The 21,236-nt window shown below is 45.2% G+C and overlaps 1 protein-coding gene across 8 annotated transcripts in view; it reads left to right on the forward strand.

Moving 5' to 3' along the window:
- TNRC6C (trinucleotide repeat containing adaptor 6C) overlaps positions 1–21,236 on the forward strand; it is a 138,169-nt gene that overhangs the window by 66,604 nt on the left and 50,329 nt on the right. For 7 of the 8 annotated variants that reach the window (XM_082442962.1, XM_082442964.1, XM_082442963.1 and 4 more), the window contains 2 exons: positions 3,078–3,404; positions 16,828–19,431. In XM_082442962.1, coding sequence (XP_082299088.1) covers positions 3,078–3,404; positions 16,828–19,431 — 2,931 coding nt within the window. The remainder of the gene's footprint in view (positions 1–3,077; positions 3,405–16,827; positions 19,432–21,236) is intronic. The other variant, XM_082442966.1, reaches the window with a different exon arrangement.

Below are 21,236 nucleotides of genomic sequence, written 5' to 3' on the forward strand. Positions count from 1 at the left end.
CTGATGATACATGGAGGTTAGACAGAAGAGGCGGCACCATGGCCCAGAAGCAGGAAGTTCAGCATCGTGAAGTTAGAGGGGGCTGGAAAACTGGGCATTAGGACAGCTAACTGCTAGGACCTTGGACTTTATCCTAAGGGCCGTAGGAATCCGCGAAGCCTTCTAAACCAGGGAGACGATCTGCATCTCAGAAGGATCACTCTGGCCGCAGTGGATGATGGATTAGAAACAGGCTCTGGTCATGGCAAAAGGAATGGAAATTGATGGAGCAGTTTGAGGGCTACTTAGGGGAGACATTTAGGAGCTAGAAATGTCAACGTTTGGTGATTGGTTGGATGTAGGTTTGGGGAGATAGGGGGAGTAATCAAGGATGGAACCTGGGTTTCTGACTTGGAGCCATTTGCTGGGAGAACGACGGGAAGACTCAGAAGAAGAATGAGTCGAGAACGCTGATGAGTGTTTGGGACACGTTGACTTTGAGGTGCCCGTAAGACTTCGATGTAGGTATCTAATAGCCATCCAGGTCTCAGACCAGGACCACAGGGTTGATAAATGAAGCGTTGTGAGTAGATTAGATGACCCAGGATTAGTGTCTGCAGCAGAACCTTAAAGAGGCAGAAGAAGCAGCCTGTCATTGGGGAGCAGAAAAGAGCGGCTGGAGAGGTCAGAGGAAATCCAAGAAAGGACTTCCAGTGTCGTGGAGGCCCAGGAAGAGAGGCTCAGGACAGCCATAGCAGTCACCGCCGGTACAGACGACTGAGAGGGCAAGCAGAGGAAGCTCAGGGGGGCATAGGGTTTCAGCGTCAAGGAGGAGGAGGAGGGTGAGAGGAGCTGGATGAGAGGCACACAGCAGGCGAGGAAGCAGCACCAGAAGCGTGATGGAGGAGAGGAGAGGAGACAAGTCGGGAGGGGGACGTGGGTCGAGAAGAGCAGCAGCGCCGCTGTCTGGAGAGAGCAGAGGTGTGGGCATGTTTAAGAGCTGACCAGGAGGAGCTGGTGGCAGGGTGGCCACATCCTGGCCTGCTTACCGGTTGCAAATGTGCTCTCCTCCACTCCACGCGTGAACTCGGTGGCCGGACTTCTCTTTTCTTGTACACAGTGATGTCCATCTACTAAGCCCTGGAAGAAAAAATATAAATATTTGTAAAACAAAGAATTAATCGAAGACCGAGTCTTCAACTTTGAGCCTTTATATCTGCTCTGGAGAATGTCATGAGTTGAAGATCCAGGACACACAAAGTCCCTGAGACGGGACCCAGAGCTGTGGAGGCAGCCGTCTTGTGGTGCCTCGCTGACACCACAGACAGTGAGATGCCCCAGTATTTCATGTGCCGCTGAGAAAGGGATGTGCCGTCGATGGTAAGACACATGGCGATGCAAGTGATTTTAACATGTGAAGAAATGTGAGTCTTGGAATTGGTGAAATATAATACTAGCCTTGGATAGGAATAACGGAAGTGTGGGGCAGAGAACAGTGATGTGTATTGTAGGAGCAGAAACCTGGTTTTTGCCTGCTGGTCTTTATTTCTTTGGAGAATAAGGTCCAGTTTATCTTCTGGGGATGGGAGATAAAGGCATTATCACTGGAGGGTGGAAGGTCTTTGAATGAGTCATTGACAGCAGTGGAACCAGGCAGACCCAGGAAATCATAGGCGGGTCAGGAAGCACTGAGCGTGTCCTGAGGTTAGGGCCCAGGAGTTCACAGGGATGCCAAACTGCACGGCTCTGTTTTCTTGAGAGACTTCGCAGTCCAAGTCCGGGGTGGAGAGAGTGGACAGTGCCAGTGGCTTCATCCAGAATTGAGGGTTTGCCAGGCAGGGTGACAGAAAAACGGGGCAGCGGCCTCGCAGATACTGACTGTGTACAGTGGGGTCGCGGGGTGGACAGCAGAACCCATCGCGGGAGGTGAGAAATGCAGGCTGCTCGCAAGGGATAATCAAAGGCAAACAGTGTCGACTGGAAAGGTTTTTATAATGCTACTTATGCAAACAAGATATACAGAGAACTAGGTATAAACTCGTTTTGCACATAGCTTTTACTCAACTCTGAAATCAAAGACATATATAAATTAAGTCGAAGAAAATTTTTTTCAAATAACAAGATAACATAATATTCTGGATATTAATGTTTCAAATTCAAGATGGAAATGAACTTGAGGCTCAGATTCTTTGGCACTTGACAGGCCTGTGCTCCGGCTCCAGGTAGCGGCAGAGGGCTCAGCCCTGCAGGCCCAGCACCCTGGGTGGGGCTCACACTGGTCAGAGCCAGGGTCACCACTCAGATCACCTTTTGCATTTGGCATGCTCACTAGCAGGACTGTCACTCAACTCTCCTGCTCCTTTTTTCTGTTTACATTGCTGTGAAACCTTTGTTTATGCAGCATACTCTGATAGCATTTTGGCTTTCACCTAATGCATCATTTGCAAATTAGCCCACCTGCATTCTTTTCCAATAAATCTGAGAGGAGTGTAGTGGTGCTATAGATACCATCACCACAAATGCCTTAATTATTCAGATAACCCAGAATGCATATATATATATATATATATATATATATATATATTTTTTTTTTTTTTTTTTTTTAGATTGTCTTCAGAATTAAAACAAATACATATATAAATTCATGGACATCTAATGATCCCTTAAATTTGAGAAACTCAGAGTGAGAGCAGTTTTTCTCAAAGTTGGGCCCAGGACCCGGGGCATCACCCTCACCTGGGAAGTTATCAGAAATGCAGATTTGCAGTCTCCCCTCCCTTCCAACCAAGTGAATTCCCCAGGCGGGGCCTAGGAATCAGGCCTTTAACCTGACTCCAGCTCAAGCTGAAGAGCTGCTGCTCTAACCCAGTGTGATCACCTGTCTTACAGATGAGGAAACTGGCCAAGAGCACAGCTCAGGATCGAGGTTCATTTATAGGACAACTGGGTCTCAAGCCTGGAACTCTGGGCTTTGGTGCAGTTCGATTCCAAAGCTCTCCATTGTCATTTCTTTCTCAGTTTTTGGTTTTGTTTTCTTTGGTTTGGGTTGAAGGAGGTGATACTAAAGTGTTGGGGTCTTTTCCTTTTGTTCCTTCTAGTGCCAGAACCTACTAAGACCTGTTCAAGCCAGCCCCAACCTGCCGGGACCAGTACCAGTACTTCCACCAGCACTCTCTCCAGCAGCAGCAATGGCAAACGTGCGTCTGCCGGCGGCCAGCAGCCAGCTGCATCCCGTTACCTGCCTCGCGAGGTGCCTCCACGCTTCCGCCAGCAAGAACAGAAGCAGCTGTTAAAGAGAGGTCAGCCACTGCCCACGGGGGCTCTGACCAGCGTGAGCCCCACCCAGGGTGCTGGGCCTGCAGGGCTGAGCCCTCCGCCGCTACCTGGAGCCGGAGCACAGCCGCACCCCAGCAAGCCCCAGCCAGGTAAACCGCACAAAACCCGGCGTTCTTTCTATCTGAGAAACTGGTTTGCTACTTTCAACTTGCTGCCCAGAAATAGAAATGGACATATTGTGGTCCATGTTTACTATACACTTAGTAAAGCTTGCTAGCTAGATGATAGATTGATTCATTTCAATTAGATTTTAAGGTTTACTTCTGGTTCCCCCTACTTATTTATATTGTTCCTCATACACTTTCAGATGGCAATTAGCTACTTCAGCTAAGTTTGTTGCTCACCAGAAACTAAAGGTTTATGTCAGTACATATAAATCTGTCAAGGCAGATGCTTTAGAACCCTGCAGTGAACACTTCTAAATAAAACCCTTTTCCCTCAGGTTACTAGGATATCTCATGACTGCACACATACTTTCTGTGCAGGGAGGTAATAGCATTTTATGGGGAGCGGTGTTTCTGAGTAACTTATTCAAGCATCCTGAGGCAACCCTGCCTGCTGTCTCCCCGTGCTCGGCCCCTGCGGTGTCTGGGGCTCTACGCCGCCCGCTGCTTGTTGTGTCCTTGCCTGCAGTTCAACGCCAACTTTCTCTGGGCTCCCAGGAGAGCTCGCCACTTGCTCATTAGCTTTCCAGCTTCCAGAATGTCAGCATCTCTCATCTCCTCTCTCTCCTGTTCCCATCTTCTTGACCTCATGGATTTACACTTCTAAAAATTTCTTTACTGGAGTTTTAGGGAAATTTTTGGAAGAGAGCAAAGTACATGTGTTCAACTGCCATGAATCTCTTATTTTCTTAAATCTTTACGTTTCAAGTAATTTAACAATTGGCAGTGGTTCTAGCTTGGAAAGCGTATTTGCTGATGGTAGTGAAATTCAGGTCTGTAATTAGAGAGTCAGGGAGGCTTCTTGTGTTAGATTAGAATTTAAAAGAAACATGTCACAATTCATATTAATATTTGTTTTCCTTCATGTGCTGCCTTTTTATATGGGGAATAATTCCAGCATGACATAGAAGTATTTATAGCAGAATTTCTCAAAACCATGACTTTGTGGTTTTATTTGGAACAAATATTTTTAGACAGCTTTGCCATGTCTCTTCAAATAGTCTTTACTTTCATCTGCTAAATTCCTGGTAGAGGGGATGTAGGTCAGTGATTTTCAGCAAAAAGCTAGGAAGAAAAGAAATGATCAAATATATTCATTGAATATAATCCCATCTGCTTAACTGCAACCAGTTTATAGTCAAACATATGGTTACTTTCCACACTGAAATATGGTTCTCCGACCAGTCTCAGTCTTAACAGAGACGAAGACTGTATAGTCAGAGCTGTATAGCTTGGGGTATTGATTTAAGACGCTTATATAGAAAAACTGAAAAAGAAGGGTAACAGCCCTGCTTTTTTCGGGGCTTATCTCATCGTTGTAAGATTAGTTGGCAGTCTTGCATCAGTGTTCTCAACAAATGCGAGAGGTGCAAGATGTTACTGGTATCTTCTTAGATAAGTAGAAAGTAATCAAGAAATTGATTCAGTAAAATTTTATATGAAAGTAATATTCTTTAATAAAATATTTGGCTCTGTAATTATAATAACCTTCTCCAGAAAGTTATTCCTAGTTGTTTGTACTTTTTAAAATATATACATTGAAGACTAAATCATCATTTTATACATCAAAACACCTTGAGACATGGAATCAGTCTATATATTTATATTAATAAAATAAGAAATGATTGATTTTTTTGGCTCCCAAGCAAAAAGTCTTTGTTTTACACCAATTTCATCTCTTCACCAGCAGTCTCTGGTATCACAGCTGCAGCGGTCCCCTCGGAAACCTGTCCTGGTTTCCTAGTTCCTAATGCAGTCTCCGTCTCTCTGCCTGGCTCAGTGCCCTTCCCAGCCTTGTCCAGCCAGCATGTTTCCTTCTGTCCCCAGGTCCTGCTTTCCGTTCTGATGGGGATTGTTTCCGTATGGCTTCACAAATAGGCCACACTCAGTGTTGCCTTTCCCAGCACGTGCACACACCTGATCGCCCTGCCCCTTTCTGTCTGCAAATCACAGTCACCCACCCTCCGTGAAGCCCCTTGAGTATTTCTGTCCTCAAGCTCCTCTTGAAGCTGTAGGATACTCCATTGGTCCGCAACATGCAGCCTCACACGCACTGTACACTGTGTAACCTGTATTGTATCCTAAAAGGACAGTGTCTGAACCTCCTCTGTGTGACTAGTTGAGCAAAGTGAAAGGAACTCTGAACTGAAGGGGAAGTCCTGGCAGCCGGCACTGGTTATGCCACAGCCAGTACTTCCATTTCTCACCTAAAATGAGACTTCTAAGGTCCTTCCCCTGGAATCTCCAACTCAAACCCGCTTCCAAAGAGCTCGCTTGATTTTGTCAATGCAAAGCATTGCTGGGACGCCATCCCGTGTCCTAGTGGAATCAGCACAGGGACCTAGGTTGGCGTCCCCGGGCACGGAGGCAGTGTGGCAGCGTGGTCGAGAGACAGGTCCGATTCGTTTTCCAGACCCACGACCGCTGTGTGACCTTGTCACTTAGCCGATTGGCAAAAATTTTAACTGTTAAGTGTATATAGTCGTATATAAGTGTAGTGATTCACCCTATTAAGCTTCCAGAAAAATGTTATTTTCTATTCAGACTATGTTTTTGCCAACCTGCAGTACAACTCCAGCTTGAAACACTTGAGAGCTTTTATCTTTTTTAAAAAAGGAAAAACTCTTTCTCGCTGCGCTTAAGGCAGAACAATGTATTGTTTTGGTGGCTGCTTTGTACATTCATAAACTGAGGTTTTGATTAATACGCGGTAGTGTTTGCTACTTAGATCTTTTGTAGGTAGAAGCAGGAAAGTAAGAAGTTGGACACGTGCCAATTTACATATGGGGCTCATTTAGAAAATTATAGCTAGTGTTGGTATGCCGAACGTTTAGCGGGTGTTCAGGAAAAGCGGGAAAGAGGAAGGAACGGAACACAAAGGAGTAGGAAAGGGCAGCGGTTTATTTGCATGCAGCCAATGGGCAACGCGCCCTTACTCTTTTGGCAGACTTTCAAAAAACAGAGGAAAAGTGGCTCTGGTGCTGCTGTAACTGGGTCCTGAAGTGAAAATGGTTGTGACAATTGAACGAATTTTAAGAGGCAGGAAGATCGGTTTAGTGTCAGCTGCAATTAGATAATCAAAAGCTTTCAAATCCTCTCCGAGGATGCCTCCCCCCGCGCCTTCCGTTGGAGGGGGTGATCGGCTCCCTCCCGGGAAGGGAAGGGCAACGCCAGCTCCTGCCCCGCGGGCGCCTGCAGGTCGCCGGGCGCAGCCCTCACGGAGCCTCCCGGTAGCGACAGCCGGCGGCCCGGGGCGCGCGGCGACAGGGTGGAGCTGGGAACCCGCGCCGCCCTAGATGCGGGCGCCCGGGCGTCCGGCGCGCAAGGTAGCGTGTCCAGGGGGTGGGCGGCCCCTCTCCGCAGGTACTTTCGCCCCCGCGGCCCGCCGAGCCGCAGAAACAGCCGACACGGAGCAGACAGCAGCTGCTTCTCCGGGGCCTCGGACGGGGCGCGAGGGGCGCGCAGACGACGCGTAAGATGGCGCCCCCGCCGCGGCGCGCGGAGCTGCTCCGGGCCCCGCGCCGCCGCCCCGGCCGCCCCGCTCGGCGGTGCTTCTCACAGGGTCTGACCCCGGAGGAAGCAGCCTCGTTTTCCTGCCGTTTTGAAGAAAAACAAGGCAATAAGCGTTTTCTTTTGGACACTTTCATTATTGTTTTCAGGAAACTTTTCACTCGGTTCTGCATTTCATAATTCCTTGCATTGATAGAAGTTGACGGAGGAGATGCCTCGGAGTCTGTCCAGTGACGGAATTCTGAACTCAGAGCACTTTCTCCACAAGATTTTGAAGGCAGTGGAGAGGGAGGTGGCTTCGGTTCTCCAAAGCTGAAAACGGTGGTTACGTTGATCCCGCCCCTTGAAACCGAGGAATGCGTCTTATCAGTAAGCGTAACACTCATGTGTTTTCAACTATGGAAGGCATTTGGAATGACTTTATAATTTATTATTCTGTCATTTCGGTTAAAAGGACTGCGGTGAGAAGGAATGGACTACGTACTGCTTGTCAGTGTTAGCGATAATTAAGCATCCCGCGCACTTCTGAGTAAATCTTGTCCTCACTTCCCTATCTGATTAATTTGATACCTAATTAAAAGTTCGCTTACTGTAGCTTTAGGAAGCTCTTTGTTAAATACTTTTTCTTAAAAATTTTATCTTTACATGGTAACATTTTGGAATTTAAAAAAAGAAGAAAGCTTTTTTTCTTTAAACCATGCTATCGTGTGATCCTTTTTAATTTAATCACTTAAGACTGTTTATGTTACTTGCATTTTTATAGAGACACCTATTTTTAGAACGTGTAAACCATTCAAACAGCAGGAAAAAAGTGAATTTAACATTTGGTGATAGGGTGTTGTAATGGATGGAGCACTAGAATTTTATCCTGAAGATAGGCATTTCTGTTCAGGCCTTACTGGTTATTGGTTATATAACACCTTTTCCAAATCTGGCCTCTGAGCCTCTGTTTCTCCATCTGTAAAACAGATGTAATTTGTAAGTTTCAGTTAATTTAATGTGTGTGGAAATACTTAGAACTTCAAAGGGCTCTGAAATATGTGATGTCTTAGGGATAGGAAGACTTATTTATAAACTCTCTCAAACTTGCTGCATAACAGATGCCTGGATTTTAGCCTTTAACAGTTCCTGGGCTTATACTGGAGAGTTGAGAATAACCTACAAGAGAATTCAGTCTTGGTTTATTTTAGAGCTTTCATTCATTTCAATATGCCTGTTCCCAGAAGTCAGTCATTTCACAAATTTCTTTCATAGAGTCTTTTAGACTATAGCTAAAAGATGGATTTTTGAATTGATAGCACAGTCAGGAGACTTCGGTTTATGAGAATCATGTTATTCAAATATTCTTGAAGTCATAAATTCTCCCAAGAAGAATAGTGTGCTTTAAACATAAAGAGAGTCATAGTCTTAAAAATGTAAAACGTTTTCATTTTGGGGATAAATTCTAGTGTCAGAATATGTGGTGGTGGTGGGGGGGGAGCGTATTGCTGCTGCTACTGGTGGTGATGGTGGTGGTGGTGGTGGTGGGAGTGATAATGCTGTTGATGTGATGGTGATGTTGGTGATGATGACGATGAGGGGCAAGAGAGGAGAGACTTTAGGGAGTCCCCAGAACAGAACTAATCAAACTGTGCTCCTCAGAGACCCACAGAAGACTTTAAAGGAGTCTGAGTGGGGAAAGGATGGTGGGGAGTGGGGAAAGCCTAATTTTTCCCAAGTGGCTTTAGGTTTAACTCCTTTGTGTGTTGGGGAAATAGGTTCTGCTCTTTGTTTTCTGTTGTTTGGTTTTTACCACTGCGCTAGGAAGACGGTGAGTGGTATTTTCTTTTTTTTTTTTTTTTTTTTTCTTTTAAAAATTACATCATGTATAGTTTTCACTACTTGCCTTCTTCAGTTTTCTGATGTAATTCCTAGAACATTGTCTCCCTTCCCCTGACTCTCACTGCCAGATTTTTTTTTTTTTTTAAATTTCTATTTATTTATTTATTTATTTACGGCTGTGTTGGGTCTTCGTTTCTGTGCGAGGGCTTTCTCTAGTTGCGGCGAGCGGGGGCCACTCTTCATCGCGGTGAGCGGGCCTCTCACTATCGCGGCCTCTCTTGTTGCGGAGCACAGGCTCCAGACGCGCAGGCTCAGTCATTGTGGCTCACGGGCCCAGTTGCTCCGCGGCATGTGGGATCTTCCCAGACCAGGGCTCGAACCCGTGTCCGCTGCATTGGCAGGCACATTCTCAACCACTGCGCCACCAGGGAAGCCCGAGTGGTATTTTCAAATCAACTTAAGTCTATATTTGAAAATCATAAATATTGCATTAAAATCATAACTTTCTGCTTTCTAGTTTTCAAGTCCTTTCCAGCTTTTAAATGCATTTATGTGTTCAAACTGTTTTTTGTTTTTTTTTTTTAATGACAGCACTGCAATATTTATTTATTTATTTATTTATTTTTGGCTGTGTTGGGTCCTTGTTTCTGTGCGAGGGCCTTCCCCAGTTGCGGCGAGCGGGGGCCACTCCTCATTGTGGTGCGCGGACCTCTCACTGTTGCGGCCTCTCTTGTTGTGGAGCACAAGCAAACTATTTTTTTTTTTTTTTTTTTTGGCTGCGCAGGATGCGGTATCTTAGTTCCCCAGCCAGGGATCAAACCGGCACCCTCTGCATTGACAGTTCCAAGTCTTCACCACTGGACTGCCAGGGAAGTCCCCAGACTTTTTTTTTTTTTTTTGTATTAAAGTACATAGGACACAGTTGATTCCCATTTTAAAACTTTCTGAGAAGGAAAAAATGAGAAAACAAGATAAAGTGAAAGAAGGAAAAGAAAAAACTAAAGCAAAGAGTGGCACCTTTGTGCATCATGCCTGTCTCGGCACAGAAAGTTCTTTGAGGGGAGACCAGGTCTTGTTCATCTGTGCAGTGTTTGTAAGCTCATCAGTAGGGCTGTTGAACATGCATGTTCAGCAGAATGTGAGTGTCTCAGGGAACTGTCATCTGGGGACACTGTGACTGGAGTCACACAGGAACAGGCTCTGTACGGGGCCCCAAACTGTAGGAAGAGGGGATCCTGTAAAGAAAGCTCCTGGGGCTAAGAGCTTTCTTTAATGTACCAGAACTGGGAACACTAAGGAGTAAGGCCGAAAATCAAATTGTAGAACCAAGGCATAGAGTAATTTTTACCATTTAGCCTTAACTTTTTGGTTTTTAATGTATTTAATGTTCATTTTGACCCTATTAACACCCCCAGAAGTGGTATTATCTTGGAAAAATCCATATATCATTTTGGTGTTCTTTAATTACAATGAAAAACATCGTAATATTTGTCTCTTTCATTTTGTTTCCTTATCCACTGTTTTCATTACAACTAAAAACATTTTAAGTAGAAAAATATTTTTAGTGGCTTACATAGTAATAACACATATAAATGTATATAGCAAATTAACTTGTTAGCCTCACTTTAAGCCCCTCCAAATAGTTCCTTATATAAGGGTGGCCGTCTTTGCAAGCTTAGGACAGAAGCCCTCACCTGAAAATGGACTTGAGCTGTTCCATGCACTGGTGAGAATTGAGCTTCTCCTTTAGGTTCCTTTAGTAGCAGTGACCCCCTGTCCTTTATACCTTCTGTGCCAAAACACAGGTGTAAGTACCCGTTCAGTAAAACTCCCTTGGTGTTTGGGGGACATTTCTTTTTTTCTTCCTTCCTTCCTTTTTTTTTTTTTTTTTTTTTTGCCACGCCACACAGCTTGAGTGATCTTAGCTCCCTGACCAGGGATTAAACGCAGGGCCACAGCAGTGAAAGCACCAAGTCCTAACCACTGGAGTGCCAGGGAATTCCCAGGGGGGGACATTTCATCTCACGCTTTCACCTCCTTCCCTCTTTTATCTCCTTTCCTCTAGCCTTCTCTCTCTCGTCTCCTTTCCCACCATCTGTACCGAGTTCCAGAACATTTAGCTCACCTTTGAGTTAGGAGCACTGGTCTCGTGGCGTGCACCACTTGCAGACACATTCTCGCCTCTGAGAAAAGTGTCCCTTTGAGTGGATGACAGCCTATAGATTCCCCAGTGCTTGCTGGACGTGGCCCCGCTGGATCCAGCTGCTGAAGCAGGTGATGGAGGGCAGTGAAGAGGGGAGAAGAGTGGTGCTAACGGCCTTTTAAGGAGCTGGATGAAGCACCTGCAAGGATGCGTGAGTCCCCACGGAGGGACTGCTGATGAACTGCACATTAACGTCTGAGCTTCTGACTTGCTTCTCCCAGGGCTGAGGACGGATCCACTCGGAGGTCTTGCAAGCACCCCAGACTCAGTATGTCTAGATCTTAGTCCATCGTCTCCCTTTCTTCTCTCCTTCCCAGAGCTGCTCTTACTCCAGTGTTCCCTGTTATAGTTTAATATAGTTCCCTGTGCTATACAGTAGGTCCTTGTTGTTTATCTATTTTATATATGGTAGTGTGTATCTGTTAATCCCAAACTCCTGATTTATCCCTCCCTCCCTCCCCTTTGGTCACCTTAAGTTTGTTTTCTATGTCTGTGGGTCTGTTTCTGTTTTGTAAATCAGTTCATTTGTGTAATTTTTTTTAGATTCCACATACAAGTGATATCATATGATATCTTCTTTCTCGGTCAGTGGACATTTAGGTTGCTTCCATGTCTTGGCTATTCTAATAGTGCTGCCATGAACATAGGGGTGCATGTATCTTTTCCAATTATAGTTTTGTCTGGGTATATGCCCAGGAGTGGTATTGCTGGATCATGTGGTAACTCTATTTTTAGTTTTTTAGGGAACGTCCGTACTGTTCTCCATAGTGGCTGCACCAGTTTACATTCCCACCAACAGTGTAGGAGGGTTTTCTTCTCTCCAGCATTTATTATTTGTAAACTTTTCAGTGATGGCCATTTCTGACCAGTGTGAGGTGATACCTCGTAGCTTTGATGTTAAGAGGATTTTGAAGTGTGTGAGTAGGCATTCGTGATCTGCTGGAGGTCCATTTGGAAAGACTATTCGGTGCATTACTGAGAAGAGACTGGAGAGGAGCAGGAATGGGTCTGGGGGAGACAGTTAGAAATTCTCCTAGATTCTCATAGGAGAATCCAGTCGTAGTAAGTGAAAGTGTCCTAGAGACTCCAGTGTGTAAACGCACAGGCGAGACTTCATCGTGCCCTCTGTCGTCTCGGGTGCTGGGGCTCCTGCCGGCACTGCCTCGGTGGTGTTGAACTGGCTCTGCTGCCCTTGAGCTCTTCCTCTCCACTCGAGGGAAGGACTGAGCGGTGGAACTTGATCACTGTGGGGGCCGTCCCTTCAGAAGGCGGACGCACTTGTCAGAAAGAGCCCAGGCTGCGCGGCGCCGCTACATACCTTTGGTACACCTTTATGGATGTGTATTTTTTTTACCTAATGACTAATATTTTTCTTGAAATTTGGGATTTTTTAAATTTATGTGAATGAAAAAAATCCTTTTTCTCACAGGATTATTTTCTTAATTCCAACGTTAGCCTTTGGTCCTTGGCCCTTTGTTGCTCTTGTAAAGCTCTAAGGGCAAAGGACTATCCATGAAAGTAGAGAATTCAGGTATTTATCAGCATATTGATTCAGTGTTCTTCACGTAATCTTTCTCCTCGTTTTCCATCTCCCCTTTTCAGGTTTAGTTACTGTATTTTTTTTCTTTTTTGGCTGCACTGCACAGCTTGTGGGATCTTAGTTCCCCAAACAGGGATTGAACCTGGGCCCTTGGCAGTGAGAGTGTGGAGTCCTAACCACTGGACCTCCAGGGAATTCCCTAGTTACTGTATTAAATTCATTACTTGCCTTACCCTCTCTCTATCTCATAGAGAAGTTTATAAATTATTTTATCTTGTAAAATGTTATGTAGAATGTTATATAGCTCAAAATGTAATGATCTAGATTTAGTTTTCTCACAAGCAACAACATTGCCCCTACATTTTATCATCTCATAATGTCAGAAATTAAATAATATTTATTATTTACAGTTTTATGTTTTGATTATAAATATTTGTAGAAAATTCCAAAACAAAACCATCTGAGTAGGAGGATGGCATATTTTGGAATTGTTTTACATTATTTATTGAAAACTCATTGGGTTTTATGGTTTTTTTATATGCAAACAATGTAGTTCTTTGATTGTTCATTTTAAACGAAATAAATCAGTTTGATTATAAAAATGTCTTTGCTTTACACGTGAAAAGATACCCACCATTACTAATCATTAAGGAGAAGCAAATCAAAACCACAATGAGATACCACTTCACACCCATTAGGCTGGCTGTTATTCAAAAATCAGAATATAACAAGTGTTGGCAAGGATGTGGAGAAATTGGAACCCTGGTGTATTGCTGGTATGGTGTTTCATCTTAGGATGAGGGATAGTGGTGATGGTTTCACAAAATGAATGTACTTAACACTGCTGAATTATATACTCAAAAAGGGTTAAAATGGAAAATTATATTTTGTATATTTTACCGGAAAAAAAATCTTCTCTCCAGTATTATAGTTGAGATTGACAGTGTCAAATATGTTGCCAGGTATCTTTTTGTGTGATTCTTATGTAGTATATATAAGCTCTAGATTATAAATTTTAGAGCTGAGACCCTTAGGGCTTATGTAGTTAGTTCATCATCATCTTTGTAGAGTTAAGAAATGACTTAAGATTGTTCAGCTAATTGGTGGCTTTAGCTAAAACTCATATTTGGTTCTATACATTGATTCTTTTGTTTGTCCAACAAACGTTTATTGGTTGCCTAATATGTGGCAAGCATTATGGATATAAAACCTTGCTAGGCCAGGCTGGTAACCTCCTACTCCTGGGTGCAGGTTGCAGTGAGTGCTGGCCTAGTCAAGAGGTAGGTGGCCTGCCTTTGGGTAAACCTTGTCCCTGCAGAGGCAAGACCGAGGGAGAGTGAACTGTGGTAGGTTTGCTGACAAAAAGTGATAATCTTTGGTTTTTGTTTGTTTGTTTAATTGGGGTATAGTTGTTTTACAATGTTGTGTTAGTTTCTACTGTACAGCGAAGTGGAGTTCCCTGTGCTATACAGCAGGTTCTCATTAGTTATCTATTTTATACATATTAGTGTATATATGTCAGTCCCACTCTCACAATGCATCCCACCCCCCCTTTCCCTGCTTGATGTCCATACGTTTGTTCTCTATGTCTGTGTCTGTATTTCTGCCTTGCAAACTGGTTCATCTGTACCATTTTTCTAGATTCCACATATATGCATTAATATATATATTTTTTCTCTTTCTGACTTACTTCACTCTATATGACAGTCTCTAGGTCCATCCACGTCTCTACAAGTGACCCAATTTCGTTCCTTTCTATGGCTGAGTAATATTCCATTGTATATATGTACCACACCTTTATCCATTCATCTGTCGATGGGCATTTAGGGATAATCTCTGTTTTTTAACTTGGTCTTATTTTCATTGTTAAATGATGAGTGGCTCATTGATCTCTTTATTTTGAGGGCCACCAGGGAAGCCCTCATTGATCTCTTTAAATTGGTTATTACATAAGCTAGTTTTTATAGTATTGGCAAAACCAACAGAGGAAGTTGTCATAAACCAGGGTAGCAGAACCAACCCCTAATATCAATATTTGGCAATAAAGAACTTCGTTGTTTTATGGTAATTTAGATACTTAAAGTTTTCTGTTGCCTATCTTCATTTTCCCTTTGTAGTTTTCACCTGGAATTACCTGGCTACTTTTTTTTTTTAATATTTACTTCTTTATTTTCTTAAGAACAAAAGCCTCGAATTTCCCAGGTTGTGCAGTGGTTAAGAATCTGCCTACCAATGCAGGGGACACAGGTTCAAGCCGTGGTCTGGGAAGATCCCACATACCTCGGAGCAACTAAGCCCGTGCGCCACAACTACTGAAGCCCACGCGCCTAGAGCCCGTGCTCCACAACAAGAGAAGCCACCACAGTGAGAAGCCCACGCTTGCTGCAACTAGAGAAAGCCTGCATGCAACAACGAAGACCCAATGCTGCCAAAAATTTTTTAAAAAGAAGAATAAAAACCTCTTACAAAAAAAAAAAAAAAAAACCTCTTACAAGCGACACTGTTGATTTTTTTTTTTTTTGACCACGCCATGCAGCATATGGGATCTTAGTTCCCCTACCAGGGATTGAACCCATGCCCCCGGCACTGGGAACACGGAACCTTAACCACTGGACTGCCAAGGAAGTCCCTACCTGCCTACTTTAGAATCACCTAGACCATCATTCTAAATTCATTACATTCCTTTTAAATCAGGCAACAAAAGTCATTTGTTTTGGGCTTTTTTTTTAAGGTTGAAGTTAGTTTTAGTATGTTCTTTCTAGTGATAGTGATAATTCTTTGAATACTTCCTCTTTTCTTTTAGCTCCATCAAACTACCAAAGAGATTTGGGGGGGGGGGGAACCCAGTTTTACTGTTCATGAGTAAGATTTTTCTTGTTGAAATTAATTTGCAGAGAACATAATAATGAAAGGGTTCTAAAAGAGAAGAAATATTTAATTGCAATTATCTATATATCATACTATTTAAAGAAACTGTCAAGGATTTCTAAACTGTGTGAGGTCTTAAGTGATGCATACTTCGAATAAAGTCTGTTGGAAAATTCATTGGAATATAAGTTTGATTGCAATGTTAGAAATCTTCAAAAAATTAGGAAATTATAGGAGATAAAATACAGATACCAAATACTAGCTTCTTTAAAAGGATCATAAGAGTGAAATGATATAAATACTATAGAAGATATCATATAAAGTTAGTCTGAGAATCTCCAAAGAAAAGACTAAATTAAGGAAGTAGAAAGCAAATGTAGAAGGAATCCATAGAGATCCGAGAAGATACCAGATATAGGGCTGAGAATATTTTTTATTAATGCACAGGAAACCAGGATAAACCATAATCACTGGTAATAACAGATAAAGTAGTATAAGTGTAATCAAATGGTTCTAACTCTTGTACCCTTGATAACATGAGAGATCATTTTCTAAAACCTCTTCTCTCTCTCTCTCTCCCTCCATCCCCCACCCCCAAAATATTGGTTCTGTTATATGATTCTGCGGGGCATTCACAATTCTTTTCTACCAAATGAGCTGTGTGACTTCTAATACTGTGACTCATTAGAAGTCTTGAAAAGAACTGCAAATTGCACTCAGCATCCATGTGCGCTTCAGTGTTGTAGCCAGCGTTTCCCAGAAGCTGAGTATTCACAGGTGTTGCAGCGTCGCATAGATTCCAAACTGCTTCCAGTTAAGCCACTTTCTTTACTACAAATGCTTTCAAAGATGCTCCTGTGCTAATGTGCGTTGTGAATCTTCTCAATAGTATGGTGTAGTGGTGAGAATTAAAGAATAACTCTTTTTTTTTAATTTTTTTTTTAATTTATGGCTGTGTTGGGTCTTCGTTTTTTCTGTGCGAGGGCTTTCTCCAGTTGCGGCAAGCGGGGGCCACTCTTCATCGCGGTGCGCAGGCCTCTCACTATCGCGGCCCCTCCCGCTGCGGAGCACAGGCTCCAGACGCGCAGGCTCAGTAGTTGCGGCTCACGGGCCTAGCCGCTCCGCGGCATGTGGGATCTTCCCAGACCAGGGCTCGAACCCGTGTCCCCTGTGTTGGCAGGCAGATTCTCAACCACTGCGCCACCAGGGAAGCCCAAGAATAACTCTTTTTTGAATGGGAGCTACTTAGAAGACAAACAGCTTTTTTCTTGAAGTCATTTTTTAGTATTTGTCATTCAGAATTGAAAACTCGAAATAAAGAGCTTCCCCCAAAGACTAGTTTTAACAGTTGATTCACTGATAAGTGGGAGGAAAATCTAACTTTGAACTTGTTTCATCTTTTTCAGAAATCGGCCACAGCGGGCTGGCAGAGCATTATGAAAGTTCCCACTGGGGACAGCAGCCCACTTACAGAAGCGAAGCCAACGGCAGCTGGGATAAAGTGATAATAGATAGGACCGATAAGGAGGCGTGGCCTTCCATCACGGGAACAGAGGCTGAGTCTGCCTCAGAATGTACGACAGACACTGACTGTACCTCCAGCTGTGGCTCAGAGAACAGTAGCATGGCTACAGGGAGTGCCCAGGGCAGCTTCACTGGACATACCAAGAAGACGAACGGCAATAATGGCACCAATGGCGCACTCGTCCAAAGCCCTTCTAATCAGAGTGCCCTTGGGGCGGGGGGAGCAAACGGTAATGGAAACGCAGCCAGAGTGTGGGGCGTAGCCACGGGCTCCAGCTCCGCCCTGGCTCACTGCTCCCTCAGTGGTGGGGATGGAAAGATGGACAACATGATCGGAGATGGGAGAAGTCAGAATTGCTGGGGTGCTTCCAACTCCAATGCTGGCATTAATCTTAACCTTAATCCCAATGCCAACCCAGCTGCCTGGCCTGTACTTGGACATGAAGGAACTGTGGCGACAGGCAACCCTTCCAGTATTTGCAGTCCAGTCAGTGCCATAGGTCAAAACATGGGCAACCAGAATGGGAACCCAGCGGGCACTTTAGGTGCTTGGGGAAACTTGCTGCCGCAAGAGAGCACAGAACCACAAACGTCCACTTCTCAGAATGTGTCTTTCAGCGTACAACCTCAGAACCTTAACACTGATGGACCAAATAACACTAACCCCCTGAACTCTTCACCAAACCCTATCAATGCAGTGCAGACAAACGGACTGCCAAACTGGGGCATGGCTGTTGGTATGGGGGCCATCATCCCGCCCCACCTGCAAGGCCTTCCTGGTGCTAACGGATCATCAGTTTCTCAAGTCACTGGGGGTGGCAGCGAAGGAATCAGCAGTTCTGTGTGGGGACTGTCCCCAGGTAACCCTGCCACAGGAAATAGCAATTCTGGGTTCAATCAGGGGAATGGCGACACTGTGAACTCAGCATCAAGTGCTAAGCAGAATGGCTCCAGCAGTGCTGTGCACAAGGAGGGAAACGGAGGGAACGCGTGGGATTCGGGACCTCCTGCCGGTCCTGGCATCCTCGCCTGGGGGCGAGGCAGTGGCAACCATGGCGTCGGTAACCTCCATTCGGGAGCTTGGGGCCACCCCAGCCGAAGCCCCTCTAACGGGGTGAACGGGGACTGGGGAAAGCCCCCAAACCAGCATTCCAGTAGCGACATCAATGGGAAAGGATCAACAGGGTGGGAGAGTCCTAGTGTCGGCAGCCAGAATCCTGCCACGCAGCCTGGCAGCGAACACACGAACTCTTGGGCCAAAGCTGCGTCTTCTGGAACGACAGCAAGTGAAGGAAGCAGCGACGGTTCTGGCAGCCACAACGAAGGAAGCGCTGGGAGGGAAGGAACAGAAGGCCGAAGGCGAGACAAAGGGATTCTAGACCAAGGGCACATCCAATTGCCAAGGAACGATCTTGACCCAAGAGTTCTGTCTAATACTGGTTGGGGACAGACTCCAGTAAAGCAAAACACTGCCTGGGAATTTGAAGAATCCCCAAGGTCTGAGAGAAAGAATGACAATGGGACAGAGGCCTGGGGTTGTGCAGCTACTCAGCCTTCAAACTCAGGGGGGAAGAACGATGGGTCCATCATGAACAGTACAAATACCTCTTCAGTATCGGGGTGGGTCAGCTCACCACCTGCTGCTGCGCCAGCAAACACAGGTTGGGGAGATAGCAGCAGCAAAGCGCCAAATGGCCCCGGGGTTTGGGGAGACACGATAAGCTCTACTGCTGTTAATAATGCTGCTGCGGCCAAGAGTGGCCACGCTTGGAGTGGGACCGTAAATCAGGAGGACAAGTCACCCACCTGGGGTGAGCCTCAAAAACCCAGATCTCAGAACTGGGGAGATGGACACAAATCGAATCCAGCCTGGAGCGCAGGCGGGGGAGATTGGGCAGACTCGACTTCTGTCCTTGGACACTTGGGGGATGGGAAAAAAAATGGCTCTGGATGGGATGCTGACAGTAATCGATCAGGGTCTGGTTGGAACGAGGCTCCAAGGTCCGGGACCAGTGGCTGGGGCAATGGCACAAATGCAAAGGTGAATCCAGGGACGAGCTGGGGAGAGTCTTTAAAGCCCGGCCCCCAACAGAACTGGGCGAGCAAACCCCAAGACAGCAGCGCGAGTAACTGGGGAGGAGCCACTTCCGTTAAACAGACAGGAACAGGGTGGATTGGGGGGCCGGTCCCTGTCAAACAGAAGGACAGCAGTGAGGCCACGGGCTGGGAGGAACCTTCCCCGCCATCTATTCGACGCAAAATGGAAATTGATGACGGTACCTCAGCTTGGGGCGACCCGAGCAACTACAACAATAAAACTGTAAACATGTGGGACAGAAACAACCCGGGCATCCAGAGCAGTGCCTCGGTCAGCACCACCACCAGCACCAGCACCACCACCGCGAGCACCAACGCCAACGTGGCCGAGGCGCCCCCGACGCACCAGGCCAGCGCCCAGCTGAACCGATCGCCACTGCTCGGTCCAGGTACGTGGGGGACTGTGTGTTCCTTTAGAGGTAAAGAGAAAAAGTTTATTCTCATTACATTTGCACACATACTCGACTAGTGTTTTTGTAGCAAATAACATTAAACTGATTTTAGTGCCCTTCACCTTACAATATCGTATTGAATGTTACCCAAAGAGAAGAAAGTTAAGTAGGATTCTCTGATAGCTTTTGATTCAAGAAAAAAAAACATTAAGCACCTTCAAAAGAAAGGAGAGGAAAGAAGAAATACATCCTCTTTGGAAAACCTGGAGACCACTATGTTAGTTTGTGTTTACTTATTACGAAGTCTTTTTGGTGTTTTTTTTTTTTTTCTTTTTTTGGCTTCGCTGCACGGCATGCAGGATCTTAGTTCCCTGACCAGGGATCGAACCCGTGCCCCTGCAGTGGAAGCTCAGAGTGTTAACCATTGGACCGCCAGGGAAGTCCCAAGTCTTCACTTCCTTATGAGATAAACCAGTGGTTCTCAACACCAGAGGGCTTTCGTTAGAATTACCCAGGAGCTTGGGGACTGGGGGATACCAATCTCAGAGATTGCTAGTGTCATTGGTCTGGAGGGAAACCTGTTTACTGGCCATTTTTAAAGCTCCACAGGTGTTTCTGATGTGGTTAACGGTGAAAGAAAACCATTTTTGTAAAATGTGATGACATTATACAGTACAAATCATGTTTTGATTTCAGTTGAAAGAAAAATGCTAAAATTAGACTAAAATCTGTGTTTTGAGTTCCTGCTTTGTGCAAGGCATTCTACTAGATGGTGCAGTGGAAGAGAAGAGAAGATGATTCAGACCAGAGCCTGCCCACAGGGAGCGTGAATGGTGACTGAGAATAAACATGCAGCCCGGACCATGAGAGAGAGAGAGAGAGAATTCAATTCAGCTGGATGTCGTAACTAGAGAACTAACAGAAGCTCCACATCTCTGACTTGAATATTGGTCCATGGTCCAAAGGGTCTGCCCAAGTGGTGAGAGGACTGGGCTCCCGGGGCTGGGAGGGACCAGCAAGAGAATATAATCCAGGGACTTCCCTGGTGCCGCAGTAGTTATGAATCCGCCTGCCAATGCAGGGGACGCAGGTTCAATCCCTGGTCCGGGAAGATCCCACATGCCGCGGAGCAACTAAGCCCGTGTGCCACCACTACTGAGCCTGCACTCTAGAACCCATGAGCCACTACTACTGAGGCCGTGTGCTGCAACTACTGAAGCCCGCGCTCCTAGAGCCCATGCTTCGCAACAAGAGAAGCCACCGCAATGAGAAGCCTGCGCACTGCAACAAAGAGTAGCCCCCGCTCGCCGCAACTAGAGAAAGTCTGCATGCAGCAACAAATACCCAATGCAACCAAAAATAAGTAAATGAATAAATAAATTTTTAAAAAGAGAGAGAGAAGATAGTCCAACTCAGGGCATTATGTTGTCATCTGGAAAAGCTATAGCTTGTGGGTCCTCGTGCCCAGAACTGATGTCATTGCTTTAAGTATGGTTTAAACAGTGCAGAATTAGTTGAGACTAACCTCCCTCGTTCCCACAACCGTACTCCTAGCAATGCATTCTAAGTTTCATTTAGTCTTCTTGAGCCACGGCACACTATTTTTCTTAAATTGAGCTTAAAATCTGAAGTCTTTCTTTTTGTTAAGGCCACTGTGAGACCTCCTCACTCAGGACTGTCCTTGTGCAGTTGGCGGCTTGATCCCAGGTGTAGCACTTTGTTCCTGGTAAACTTGCATTCAAGTCCCCCAGCCTCTTGAGATCTTTTTGAACCCTGATTCTGTAATTAGCATATTAGTTATC

Source organism: Balaenoptera physalus (assembly GCF_965194825.1).
Source record: "Balaenoptera physalus genome assembly, chromosome: 20".
NCBI lineage: Eukaryota > Metazoa > Chordata > Mammalia > Artiodactyla > Balaenopteridae > Balaenoptera > Balaenoptera physalus.